This window comes from Phacochoerus africanus, chromosome 13, assembly GCF_016906955.1.
Source record: "Phacochoerus africanus isolate WHEZ1 chromosome 13, ROS_Pafr_v1, whole genome shotgun sequence".
Taxonomy (NCBI): Eukaryota; Metazoa; Chordata; class Mammalia; order Artiodactyla; family Suidae; genus Phacochoerus; species Phacochoerus africanus.
This window is the reverse complement of record NC_062556.1, coordinates 20,959,848-20,973,395: the sequence shown is the minus strand read 5'-3', so window position 1 is coordinate 20,973,395 and position 13,548 is coordinate 20,959,848. Positions and strand designations below refer to the sequence as shown.

At 42.0% G+C, this 13,548-nt stretch overlaps 1 protein-coding gene across 1 annotated transcript in view; it reads left to right on the top strand.

Annotated features, from left to right (window-relative positions):
- LRRC63 (leucine rich repeat containing 63) overlaps positions 1–12,661 on the top strand; it is a 59,580-nt gene extending 46,919 nt beyond the window's left edge. The window contains exons 9-10 of the mRNA XM_047755815.1: positions 387–556; positions 12,618–12,661. Of these exons, the coding sequence (XP_047611771.1) occupies positions 387–556; positions 12,618–12,661 (214 nt within the window). The remainder of the gene's footprint in view (positions 1–386; positions 557–12,617) is intronic.
- The last annotated feature ends 887 nt before the right edge of the window (positions 12,662–13,548 follow it).

The window sequence follows — 13,548 nt, the reverse complement described above, 5'->3', positions numbered from 1 at the left end:
TTTTTAAAATGATGTATCTATTTTGAGTAATAAAAATAACAGATATTTATTATAGAAGATTTGAAAAATACAGAAAAACACTATGAAGAAATTTTAAATTCCCTGTGATCACACAGGCTAAGTCCAAGGATAATTACTGTCTATTTGAGATTTGTCCTTAAAGTGTTTTCTTACTATGAATCGATACTTTGTTTTAGAAAACCAGGATTGTTTTATATAAATATGTATTTTTAGCATTTTAGTCTTTCATTTGTGGATATCTTAGCTCCTCGATGAGACGGTAAGATCAATAATGGTAAAGGCCATATTTTATACTACTCTGAGTCTCCCGCAGCATCACGCAAAATGTCTTTCCTCTGGTGGATCTGATATTTCCTGTGTTGCAGCACGTCCAAATGTGAGTGGTGTCACGGGCCAAGGTTCGGTGAAGGTTTTCGCATCATCCGATCCTACGATATTTTCGGAGCCATCCAGCTTCCTGTGCTATTTTATGTCTGTTCCTCTTCCTGCTACAGAAGAGTAAAGGAAAGCGGTTTGGGTTTTGAGAATGCTCCTGGTAAAAGAATCTCTCTAAATCCCGAGTTGATGAGTTATAAAGTGATTTATGAGTCCCCCTTTAAAAGCCACTGAAATTTATGTGTAGAATCATGCATTTCTTTCAGAGCACAGGTGCTGTGTGGAAGATGTAAGCGTTGTCTCATGTGACTCCTCTCTGCAATCCTAGCACCTGATGCAAGTTGGTGATTGTTAGGGAATCTTGGTAGAATACTTACTTAAGAAGGGTTAGTAAAAGTCTTCGGATTCCAAAGAAGAGCTAGAGAGTTTCTTTCAGAGCATGTTCACTATAAAAAGAAAAATGTTAGCATCCTTTGCAAAAAGGATTTACCTTACAAGTGGCCTTTTTACCCCATTCTCAGGGATAAGATAGTATTTCAAAGTCATCAGTGAAGTCTAGGCCTCCTATGGATTCAGAGTCACGTACCCAAGTTCCCAATGTTTGTGCATTTCCGGGGATACCTGTCAGTGCCACTCATCTCAGTTATAGACTGCTTTGGGGAAATAAAGATTGATTCCAGTAGTGTATTTTGTTGTTTGAATTTATTATTCAGGCTCTTAGAAAAGTGGTACTATCTTTCAGGGTTGTTTTGTTTTGTTTTGTTTTGTTTTGTTTTTGCTTTTAGGGGCATACCCACAGCACATGGAAGTTCCCAGGCTCAGGGTCAAATCGGAGCTACAGCTACCAGCCTAGGCCACAGCCACAGGAACTCGGGATCCGAGCCACATCTGCAACCTAAACCACAGCTCATGGCAACACCAGATCCTTAACCCACTGAGTGAGGCCAGGGATCGAACCCAAAAACCTCCTGGTTACTAGTCAGATTCGTTTCTGGTGTGCCACAACGGGAACTCCCTCTCAGTTATTTTGACCATCATCTTGTAAAGCCTGATTCCATAGGCTAGACTAGTGCCAGCATTCAATAGGCTTTCAGTGATAGCCTGGCAAGAAAATAAAACTTATCAAATTACACTGCAAAGCAACATATGCAAACAGTAGAACTTGAGACTTTAAAAATTAGTATTTGGTAAGAGGAAGGTAAAAGAGCATTTTGATACAAGAGACAATTCTAGAAAGGCATAGAATTGTTTCATATATGGCCTACCTTTTGTGTGCGATTAAGTTAAATCTAAAATGTCATTGCCGGGGTTCTCTTGTGGTACAGCAGGTTAAGTAAGGATCTGGCGTTGTCACTGCAGCGGCTCAGGTCACTGCTGTAGCACAGGTTCCACCCCTGGCCCAGGAACTTCCACATGCGATGGGCACAGTCAAAAATAAATAAATAAATAAATAATAAAAGGTTGGGGACTTCCCACCTTGGCACAGTGGTGAACAAATCCGACTAGGAACCATGAGGTTGTGGATTCGATCCCTGGGCTCACTCAGTGGGTTAAGCATCTGGCATTGCTATGAGCTGTGGTATAGGTCACAGATGTGGCTTGGATCTGGCGTTGCTGAGGCTGTGGTGTAGGCCAGCAGCTACAGCTCCAATTCGACCCCTAGCCTGGGAACCTCCACATGCCTCAGGTGCAGCCCTAAAAAAAAAAGACAAAAAGATAAAAAAAAAGTTAAAAATAAAAATTGAAATGTCATTGTTAATTAAATTTGGTGAAATGAAATGATTTACAATTTATACAACTGTCTTATTAGAGAATGTCACAAAATATACTTTATGTCAGGTTTGTGCACGTTGGGAAGTAATATCATTTAGATAAAAAATAAACTAGGGGTGTTCTCATTGTGGCGCAGTGGTTAACAAATCCGACTAGGAACCATGAGGTTGAGGGTTCGGTCCCTGGCCTCACTCAGTGGGTTAAGGATCCGGCATTGCCGTGAGCTGTGGTGTAGGTTGCAGATATGGCTCGGATCCTGTGTTGCTGTGGCTGTGGTGTAGGCTGGTGGCTACAGCTCCGATTCGACCCCTAGCCTGGGAACCTCCATATGCCACGGGAGCGGCCCAAGAAATAGCAAAAATAAATAAATAAATAAAAATAAAAAAGTGATAATAACAAAATAAACTAGGCGAAATCCTCTTTCAACTGATGATTCCAATAAATTGGGATGCTTGTATTCTTCTCCTTGAGAATTCAATTTTAAGCAGAAACAGGAAAACTTTGCCTGAGAAGTATATGAGGTATTCTCTAGCAAAAGAGTAAAATTATTTATGTAGAAGTACCTGCCATATTACACATGTAATCCAGAAAGGTTATTTATAACATAACAAATTAATTATAAATGTAATATACCCACAATTATAAAATAAGATTTTAGAAAAAGAAAATCTGAGTGGCATATAGCCTTTTTTTGTTGTTTTTTTCGGGGGGGGTGTCTTTTTTAGGGCTGCACCTGCAGCATATGAAGGTTCCCAGGCCAACAGTTGAATCGGAGCTATAGCCACTGGCCTATGCCACAGCCACAGCAATGCCAGATCCAAGCTGCCTCTGCAGTCTACACCACAGCCACGGCAATGCTGGATTCTTAAGCCACTGAGCGAGCCCAGGGATCGAACCTGCATCCTCATGGATACTAGTCAGATTCGTTTCCGCTGAGCCACAAGGGGAACTCCGCATACAGCCTATTAATGCGTACACTTTTCCCTGAGCTATTTCTTTGAGAAAGAAGTGCATTTACTTTTTAATTCAAAAAATGTTGGGTTTTGGTTTGAGTAATTGGGTGCTATCACGTTGAGTTAGGAATAAACACTAAAGAATAGGATTCAAGGGAAATTATAATAACACAGAGACATTGCAGAGAAACAAATATACCTTACTTAGACAAATATGAAAATATACTTAGAGCTCATAATCATGTGTATATATACACGTCAAAGTGATTATCTTGTTCAATTTTGGACAAATATGAAATAGAGTTCAATCTCACTATTTCCTCATGATGAGTACACACCTTGAATCTAAATGATCTTTCAAAAAAATAACTTCCAGTGTGTTTTTTAAATATGAAAGTAAGACCCACTTATTATAGAAGTATTTGAAGACAGACCTAAACCTAAGAACAAAAACCCAATTATAATGCCACCACCCGATGAACAAGAGGTCATTTGGAGATGTATGCATATATGCCGTACATGTTGATAGAACATTATTCTTGTTAAAAAATGACTATGTATCTGGCTCACATCACATACAATAATTGCTTCCCAGATTCCTAAAGGTCAAAACTGAAAATATAAATATAAGGGATAAATAGGGTCTTAATCAAGACTCAGAATGAGAAAGGTCTTTTTAAGCAGGAAATGAAATTCGAGAGAAAAGATGAACCGATTCACTATGTAAAAAAAATTTTTTAATTCCTGTCCAGCCAAAACTACCGTACACTATGTCAAAAGACAAGCAACACACTGGAGAAAACATCTGAAACACATAAGACCGACAGAGAGCGAGGCTACTAACCCAGGAATCTTGACTGAAAAATGGCAAAAACCCGCTAGAAACTGTGGAAGCAACAAAAGCATTTAAGTAGGTGTCTTGGGGCACAGCCAGCTCAGGAGCTCAAACTGTGACATCAAGAGTTATCGATCCATCAATCAATCATCCATCTCTTAGTAACACCTCTCTGAAAGGCTGCCTCATTTCAAGGTAGCAAGGATGACCACTGATGATTCCAGGCTCATGTGCTGGAATGTCAGGAGCCTCAGAGAAAAGTGTACTATCTGCCCCGCTGTTACTACAGAATAGATGAGGGATGGTTTTCATTGGCTCAAATTGTTTTCACATCTTCAGAGATGAACAGGTCATTACAGCAGCAGGAATGGAATGCTCTGATTGGCTGAGTCACACGCCCATTTCTGTAACTGAGAAAGGGGCAACTAGTCCCCCCTCAAACACATGGAGCAGATTCTTTACAAGAAAGAAGAGTTCTGGAACAGAAAATTGAGGGAAGGGAAAATGTTTTGGGCAGCTAAAGTCTAGTACTATCAGAGATTTTTTACAAATAATAAAAAGATGAACTAGGAGTTCCTGTCATGGCTCAGTGGTGAACAAATCCGACTAGGAACCATGAGGTTGGCAGTTCGACCCCTGGCCTCGCTCAGTGGGTTAAGGATCTGGCGTTGCTGCCAGCTGTGGTGTAGGTCGCAGCTCGGATCTGGCGTTGCTGTGGCTCTGGCATAGGCTGGCAGCTATAGCTCCGATTGGATCCCTAGCCTGGGAAACTCCATATGCTGTGGGTGTGGCCCTAGAAAAGACAAAAGACAAAAAAAAAAGATGAACTAAATATTTAAACAGCTATAACAGTCAAAATTAAATACACATATTCTTATCCTACTATTAGACATTATTGCTCAAAAATATTTGCACATGTGTGCAAAATTATATCCAAAGATATTTATTTTAATGATATTTACAACAGTGAAAAATTAAACATGCTAAGTTTTCATCAGTGGAGAATTGGTTAAATACAGTAAATCCAACAAAGTATTATCATTCAGCCATTTAAAAAGTTAGAGAGCTCTGTTTTCCCTGACATGGAAAGATATCCACCAAGTATTTTTAGAGAAATATTTACCAGGTAGTATAGTCACATAACACAAAATTTAAAAGATACAAAAGAGTACATCTTAAAAATGTTTTAACCCCAGTGCCCAGTCCTTCATTTCTCTTCTCAGAGATAACAAATGATATCAAGCCTTTTATATTCTTCCAGGATCTTTTATGTATGTGTAAGCTTACACAAATTTTTCTTTCCTATTATTTAGAAAATATTAACACAGGAGTTCCCTGCGTGGCTCAGCAGTTAACGAAACCAACAAGAATCCATGAGGATGCAGGTGCGGCCCTAAAAAAAGCAAATAAAATAAAATAAAATGTTAACATAATATACGCCCTTTCTGAAACCTTTCATTTAATGTCACTGAGACAGTTTCACATCAGTGCATTATTAGCTTATTTTTATTTTACCAGCTCACACTAACGGACTTTCAACTTTTTGTAACCTCCTGCTATAAAAAAGAAATATTGCAATGAATCATCTTGTCATTTGCACGTGTTTAGATACAGCTGTGGGAGAAATCCTTAGAAGTGAAATTGTTGGTTCAAAAGGTATGAGTATATTTAATAGGGAGTTGGAGGAATATGTAACATATTTGTTTGATTTACTTTTTTTTTTTTTGGCCTTTTTAGGGCTATACCTGTGACATATGGAGGTTCCCAGAGTAGGGGTCGAATTGAAGCTGTAGCTGCCGGCCTATACCACAGTCACAGCAACGCCAGATCCAAGCCGCATCTGTGACCTACACCACAGCTCACGGTAACACCGGACCCTTAACCCACTGAGAGAGGCCAGCGATCGAACCCGCGTCCTCACGGATGCTAGTCAGATTCGTTTCCACTAAGCCACAAAGGGAACTCCTGTTTCATTTACTTTTGAATGGGTAATGGTAGCACATAATATCCAGTTCAAAAAAGATTTAGGTAAGAGTAAAAAGTAAGTCTGCCTCCTATGAATTTCCTCCAGATGCCAGTTTTCAGAGGCAAACATTGCTACCAGCTCTAAAGAAATGCTACACACATATATACGCATTCAGCTGTATATAGAAGAACCTCCCTTATTCTAGCAGGCTTTAAATTTTTCTTACATTATATTCTATAGGAGCATCATTTGTAAGACTCTTGGAAATGCAGATTCAAAGATCTACCTCAAACCTACTAGAATGGTGTCCAGGAATCTTCATTAACTATGAGCTCTCCAGGTGATTCTATTGCTCATTGAAGCTGGGAATCACTGGTCTTCAGAGGCCAGAGGCCCCCAGCAGATGCTGGTTAAGTAAGAGATGCAGGTTCTGGTGCAAATACTTTACTGTCTTCTCATTCAGTCTCAACTGTACACCGTCATCACTGACATTCCCATCTGTAAAAATCAGCCCAGGAATGCAGCACTGGTTTAACGTTCAAAGATCAATCAGTCACTGGGCATCCACTATAATTTCCAGAATCCCCAGAGCATCAGAGGCAGGCGAATAGAGATGGGTGAGTGTTTCTACTTCGACGTTTTCCTTATCATTATCCAAAACCGCTCAGGGGCATATGGAGGTTCCTGGGCTAGGGGCTGAATCAGAGCTGCAGTTAGCAGACAGTCACAGCCACGCAGGGTCCGAGCCACATCTGTGACCTACACCACAGCTCATGGCAACGCTGGATCTTTAACCCACTGAGCAAGGCCGGGGATCAAACCCGTGTCCTCACGGATACCAGCCAGGTTCATTACCACTGAGCCACAATGGGAACTCCCAAATGCTTTAACTTTTAATGGGATCACGGAAGGAATGGTGCCGTGTTGTAACTATCTTTCTCCCCTCAATCATATATCACAAACATTTTTCTTCTCTGTTATTATATCCAATACTGATATGTCATCATGGAAGTGGCCTTAGGAGTCTAATATTCTCTTGCTGAATAAATTCTCTTCAGTTTTTATCAATTATAAACAATTTAATAAAATGTCAAAAGTTATGCTTGCTTTGATTTTAACATAAATTTTTGACTTTAAGATTGTAGACATTGTATGAAAGTTTAAATCTTTTTTTTTTTTTTTTTGCCACACCCAAGGCACACAGAAATTCCTGGGCCAGAGATTGAACCCGCACCACAGCAGTGACAATGCAGGGTCCCTAACTGCCAGGCCACTTGGGTACACCCAAGTCGTTTTATTTTTAGGGTGAAAGGTGCTCTTTCCTATCAGTTTCTTTTCTCCAGGAGTTTACAAAATGCCTTTTTACTCGAACTCATAACATCATTCTTTTTTTTTTTTTTCTTTTGGTCTTTTTGTCTTTTCTAGGGCCGCACCCGGAGCATATGGAGGTTCCCAGGCTAGGGGTCGGATCGGAGCTGTAGCTGCCAGCCTACACCAGAGCCACAGCAGTGCCAGATCCGAGCCACAACTGCGACCTACACCACAGCTCACAGCAGTGCTGGATCCTTAACCCACTGAATGAGGCCAGGGATCGAACCCGTAACATCATTCATTTTAATGAATTAACTAGTATATTCATTTGCCAATGAGAGAGACAAAAAGTACATATGACTCATTTACCTTCTTTTATTATTAATAAAGTTGATTTGGGTTCCATGTTAAATAGTCATGATTGTATCACCTTTTCTGATTTTCCATTTACATCTTTCTATGATGTTTCTACCGATGTTTATTTTATTGATTTATAAAATTTTATATATATTGAGAACATTAACCCTCTGTCCTGAATGTTGAAAATATATTTTTTTTTAGCTAACTGCCTCACTTTTACTTTTATGTGAAGTGGGGTGGTCTGTTTTGGGCTTTTTCTGATGTGAGGATTTTTATATTTTAGGTTAAAATCATGGGTGAACCTGGAGGACAGAATGTTAAGCGAAAGAAAAATACTGCATGATCTCACTTATATGTGGCGTCTAAAAAAACCAAATTTATAGGAGCAGAGAGTAGAATGTTGTTTACCAGGAACCAGGGGTGGCAGGGGAGACGGTTGGGGAAATGGGGAGATGTTGGTCAAAATCAATCTAGTCTTTTATATTTTTGTTTTTATTGCCAAGCCTAACAAGTCCTTCCTTATTCCCAAATTTACACAAATAATTGATCTGTATTGTACTTATTTTAAGTATACCTATACATGTGTATACTTTTAAGTACATCATATAGGTGATAGCATATGATGTTTGTGTCTCATCATCTAACTCCACTTAGCATGATAATTTCTAGGTCCATCCGTATTCCTGGAGATGACATCATTTCATTATTTTTTATGGCTGAGTAATATTCCATTGTGCATATGTACCACATCTTCTTTATCCAGTCCTCTGTTGATGGACAGTCAGGTTGCTTCCATGTTTTGGCTATTGTATATAGTATTGCAATGACCATTGGGGTACACGTATCTTTTTTTTGCTCTTTAGGGCTCCACCTGTGGCATATGGAGAGTATTGAATTGGAGCTACAGCTGCTGGCCTACACCATGGTCACAGCAACACCAGATCCGAGCCACTCCTGAGACCTACACTACAGCTCACGGCACCACCTCGGGATTCAAGAACACACTTCCTGCAGACACAGTAGTCAAACCAAATGAACAGGGTTTTTTGGGTTTTTTTGTTTTTTGTTTTTGCTTTTTAGGGCTGCACTCTCAGTATATGGAGGTTCCCAGGCTAGGGGTCTAATCAGAGCTACAGCTGCCAGCCTACACCACAGCCACAGCCACGCAGGATCCCTAACCCACTGATCAAGGTCAGGGATCGAACCCGCCACCTCATGGTTCCTAGTCAGATTTGTTTCCGCTGAGCCAAATCTGACTAGGAACCGGGGCGGGGGTGGGGGGGGTGACTCCTGAACAGGGTTATTGTTGTAAAGTGTACAGCACAGCATTGTGGGAGATAAGGCTAGAGAAATAAACAGAGTGGGGTCCTCAGACTTGCACACTATGCAAAGGAGGGTCACTGACCCCTGAAGAGTCATTGAGGGATTTTAAGAAAGAATGACACAATTAAATATGGAAACAGTAGGAAATTCAGAGAAGGTGCTAAGGTTTCCCCCCAGGCACAAGAGTCATAGCAGGAGAAGAATTTTCAAGAAATATTAAAATATAAAATTAGTACATCTGGAGTTCCTGTTGTGGCTCAGCAGAAACAATTGTGACTAGGAACCATGAGGACACAGGTTCGATCCCTTGCCTAGCTCAGTGGGTTAAGGATGCCGTGTTGCTGTGGCTGTGGTATAAGCCAACAGCTGTAGCTCCAATTCGACCCGTAGCCAGGGAACCTCCATATGCCGCGGCTGTGGCCCTAAAAGACAAACATTTTTTTTAATAAAATAAAATTAGGACATTAGATGTTGTACGAATTCTTCATGAGGAAGAAGAGGCTAACATGAGGGAAGGCGGTGAGTCTCCAGAATGGTTCCCTTGATTTTTAGTTCATAGGAGAAAGCAGTACAAAAAAAAAAAAAAAAAGACCCTTAACTCCATTCTTTAATTCATCAAGCCTATACAACTTTGCCAGAGAGGAAACTTAGTTTTACAGAACTGATACATTTTCAAAGTATATGTTGGGTTTAAGGCACAGTCTGTTCCCTTCCAGGCACTAAAGTGGAGTCGAGGCCACTTTAGGTAAGTGTCACATATTAAAAAAAAATCTAGATTTGTCAGGCAAAATAAGGGTGACTATTCTCTTTATAAAAGCATTTTTTGAAAATCTTCATATGGCTCCTTTAAATTATCAGCCCTAAGGATGATTTAATATACTACCCCTCAGAAATATATTTATTTTATAAAAACATGCATATACATCTATATATCTATAGATATATATGTAGATATATCTACAGATATCTTCAAATTGATTTGTGGGTTTTTTCCTACGATTTTTTTTAGAATAAGAGGCAGGTCGGTATCTTCTAAGATGCGTTTCTTCATTCATTCAGTTAACAAATATTTATCCTAGACCCTTCCGTTACAACAGTGAATGAAACTAACAGAAGTTCCTGTTCTCATGGAATTTACATTCTAATGGACTGTTCTTTTTTTTTTTTTTCTCTTATTAAAAAAAGGGTATGCCACTTTCCCTTTTGCTAGTTTTTCAGGTATTTTCCAGCACAATTCCTTGCACATAGCAGGCACCTTCTATGCTTTTATTTACTGGACTAAATCTCAAGAGAACAGAAAGTGACTCCAACAACGTACTGCAAAATGACTTCCCAAACTTTTTTTTTTTTTTTTGTCTGTTTGCCGTTTCTTGGGCCGCTCCTGCGGCATATGGAGATTCCCAGGCTAGGGGTCGAATCAGAGCTGTAGCTGCCAGCCTACACCACAACCACAGCAACTCGGGATCCGAGCCACGTCTGCAACCTACACCACAGCTCATGGCAACACCGGATCCTTAACCCACTGAGCGAGGCCAGGGATCGAACCGGCAACCTCATGGTTCCTAGTCGGATGCGTTAACCACTGAGCCACGACAGGAATGCCTGCAAACTTTTTTTTTTTTTTTCTGGCCTCACCCACAGCATGTAAAGTTCCCAGGACAGGGACTGAACCTGAGGCACAACAGTGACTTGGGCCATGGAAGTGACAATGCCAGATCTTTAACCCACCTCGCCTCAAGGGGACTACTGACTTCATAATTTAAAATATTCTGATCTATTACCAGACTCAGATGAGACCCAGTCTATACATTCTTGGGTTTTTTTTTTTTTTTTTAATTAGATGTGTGGTCACAATGTTTATAAGTTACTTATCAGGAGCAAAAGACACTATATTTGAATATTCCTTATTTGCTCACTTAATCTCTCTTCAAATAGGGTGCTGTCTTTGCATCACTTCAAACTCTTACAACCCATGATAAAGCAGATTCCACTACCCAAATATTTTATACAGAAATGCACTTTCATATACCAAAAGAAGGCAGGAACTTAAAAGTCATTGCTTTTCTCGTATTACCTGTGTGGCACACACGACACAACGCTCAACATTTCCTTACTCATTTTTCCTCGTTAGGAGCAGATTCTTGATTTTTAACTAGGCATAACTGCCTCCTAGTATAAGATACTGAATTTCCCAGGCTCCCTTGAAGATAAATCTGATCACGAAATTATGGCCAATGAAATATGAGTGAAAGGTTCCATAAGACTCCAGGAAATCTGTTTAAAGGGAACATATTGATCCGAGAGAAGAGCCTTTCTGCCCTTTTCTCTAGCCTAGGATGTAGATGAGATGACTGAGCTCCAGCAGCTATTCTGGGCCATGAGGTGACCTTGAGAATAGAAAGTAGAAGCCCAGGGATCTGATGACACCATAAACCACAATATCAGACCTGGTACTGCCCAACTTGTATATGAGGGAAAAATCAATTTCTACACTGGTTTTGCCATGGATATTTTGCATTTTCTGTTATATCCAGGCAAGCCTAACCTGAACAACTACAGCTTATCATAGACTCCAATCAACTATAGCAGCAACAAGCTAATATTCCCTCTACTAAAGTAATCTGTCTTGAGCGCCCTTCTTTTTCCCCACAAGCTTCTCTTTTAAACCTGATTTCACTTAGGTTTATATGTTAGGCTGGGAACAAGGTTATGCAAACTGATTTGCCGAGATCCCACTCGGGTGGAGCAGGGGGCCTGGCTCTTTCACCTCACCAGATATTGGTCTATACGGCTACTGGCAGAAAGAAACCAACCGCCTCTGGTCCAATTAATTTCTTCTGCATACCTCTTCAAAGGAAAAAAAAAAAAAAGTTTTCAAAATCAGCAAACCAAGATTGCCTGAGAAGAGCGTGTAAGACCTACTTTGACACAGAGGCCCCAGCATCTTCTGGGACACAGATTCCTAGCCTCCATCGTCACATCCCCCAGCTCTCCACAGACAAGACTAATCAGTCCCAACACTCACACCTTCGAGGCCCTGACCTTGTCAGGACAACCCTCCAGACTAAGCCTTTCTTCGTTTACATGTCGGCACCTTATAAATACATTTGACATCACTACTTTTTAGGTTGCTAAGCTCATGTTTGGAACTGGTTAGCAACTGTAACAAGATGCTAAAAATGGGACTCTTGATGTTTCCATTTTGCTGAGGTTTCAATGCTTAGTTTCCAAATCGAGGTGTTATCCATGACAGTCCAAATCAAAACACTGTACAGGGTGTGAGTGGAAAAGACGGGCCTGCCGGATCGGTAAACAGAGGCTGTGAGAGCCGTCAGCCACCGACAGCCGACCCCCTCCCAACAGCGAGCCCTGAGGACACCCAGGAAAACACAGGTTCCTGGGCCCTGGACCCCCGAGGTGCACCTCAAAGGAATGAGTTCCAGGGGCTCTTGCATCTTGCCGTACACAGAAAAGCGCTAAATTCCTTAACCTGAGATGTGTGGTTTTCCTTAATCAACAGTCATCTTTCGATGTTCCGACTACCCGGTCTCTGTTGCAAAACCTCCTCCATATTCTGGCCCCCTGCTTGTCTCTTCAGAACAGAGTTCTCTGAGATGCTGTATCTCAGGCTCAAGTCCTCAGTTTTGCCCACCAAACAAAACACAATTCTCAACTTGAAGCTTGTGCGTTTTTTTTTCAGTCGACAAGAGCTTGGCAATAAGGTGGACAAAACGAGCTTTGTGAGAGCCAGTCACAGACAGACAGACAGACAGGGACCCTCCAGCTGCTGGAAAGAAAGCATGGTGGTTGCCTTCCCCTTGCCTTAAGCCCAGTGGGAGAGGTTTCAAGGGGCTGCCTGAGGAGCCTTGCAGTTCACAGGAACCTCATGGACTCCAGGCCCCGGTGAAGGACGCGCATAGAGAGTTCTGAAGAGAAGAGACTGCGGCTCGAAGCCTTTGGCAGCCACGCAGCCATAACAGAGACAGGGCAGCTTGGGCACACGTGGCAGGAGTTTTCCTTTGAGTCAGGTGACCAGAGGCAGGCTCTGGCCTGGTGTCATCCTCAGAGGGTTCCCTCTGGGGGCTTTACTGGGCTGTGGAGCCCAGTGACTCTGCAGAGGGCTCTGCTGCTGGTGGCACAGGGCTTGAGGGAGGAGGCGGAAAGTGACAACTGCAGGCCGCGTCGCCTGAACAGCGGGAGCCGCAGTGGGAGATTCCCGGGCTGGCCGGCTCTCCGAGAAACCCACACAACTGCCCAGAGAGAGGGGGCTTTGAGCATTAACCCAGCCCACAGGGCACAGGGCACAAGACTGTGTCCTTTGCTCCTAATCCCCTCCCACCCCCCACCCCCACCCCCGGGGGGGGCACCTCTCTGAAAGGTCTGAACCTGCAGCTAAGCGACGCAGAGCAAGCTGGGGGCGGATGGGGATGAGAGGTGACAGATGCAGCTGATCTCGGCCCCTCCCATGGTGGGTTCTGGGTCTGACCCAGTAGGTTGTCACTTGCTGAAGAGTTCAGAGGATGATGAGTTCACTGGTACTGCTCGTATGACACAGAAGGCAGGAAACTCTGCGATTTGGCAGAGACTCGGTGCAAGGGCAGGGGAAGGACCAGTCCCTGGACACGGGGCTC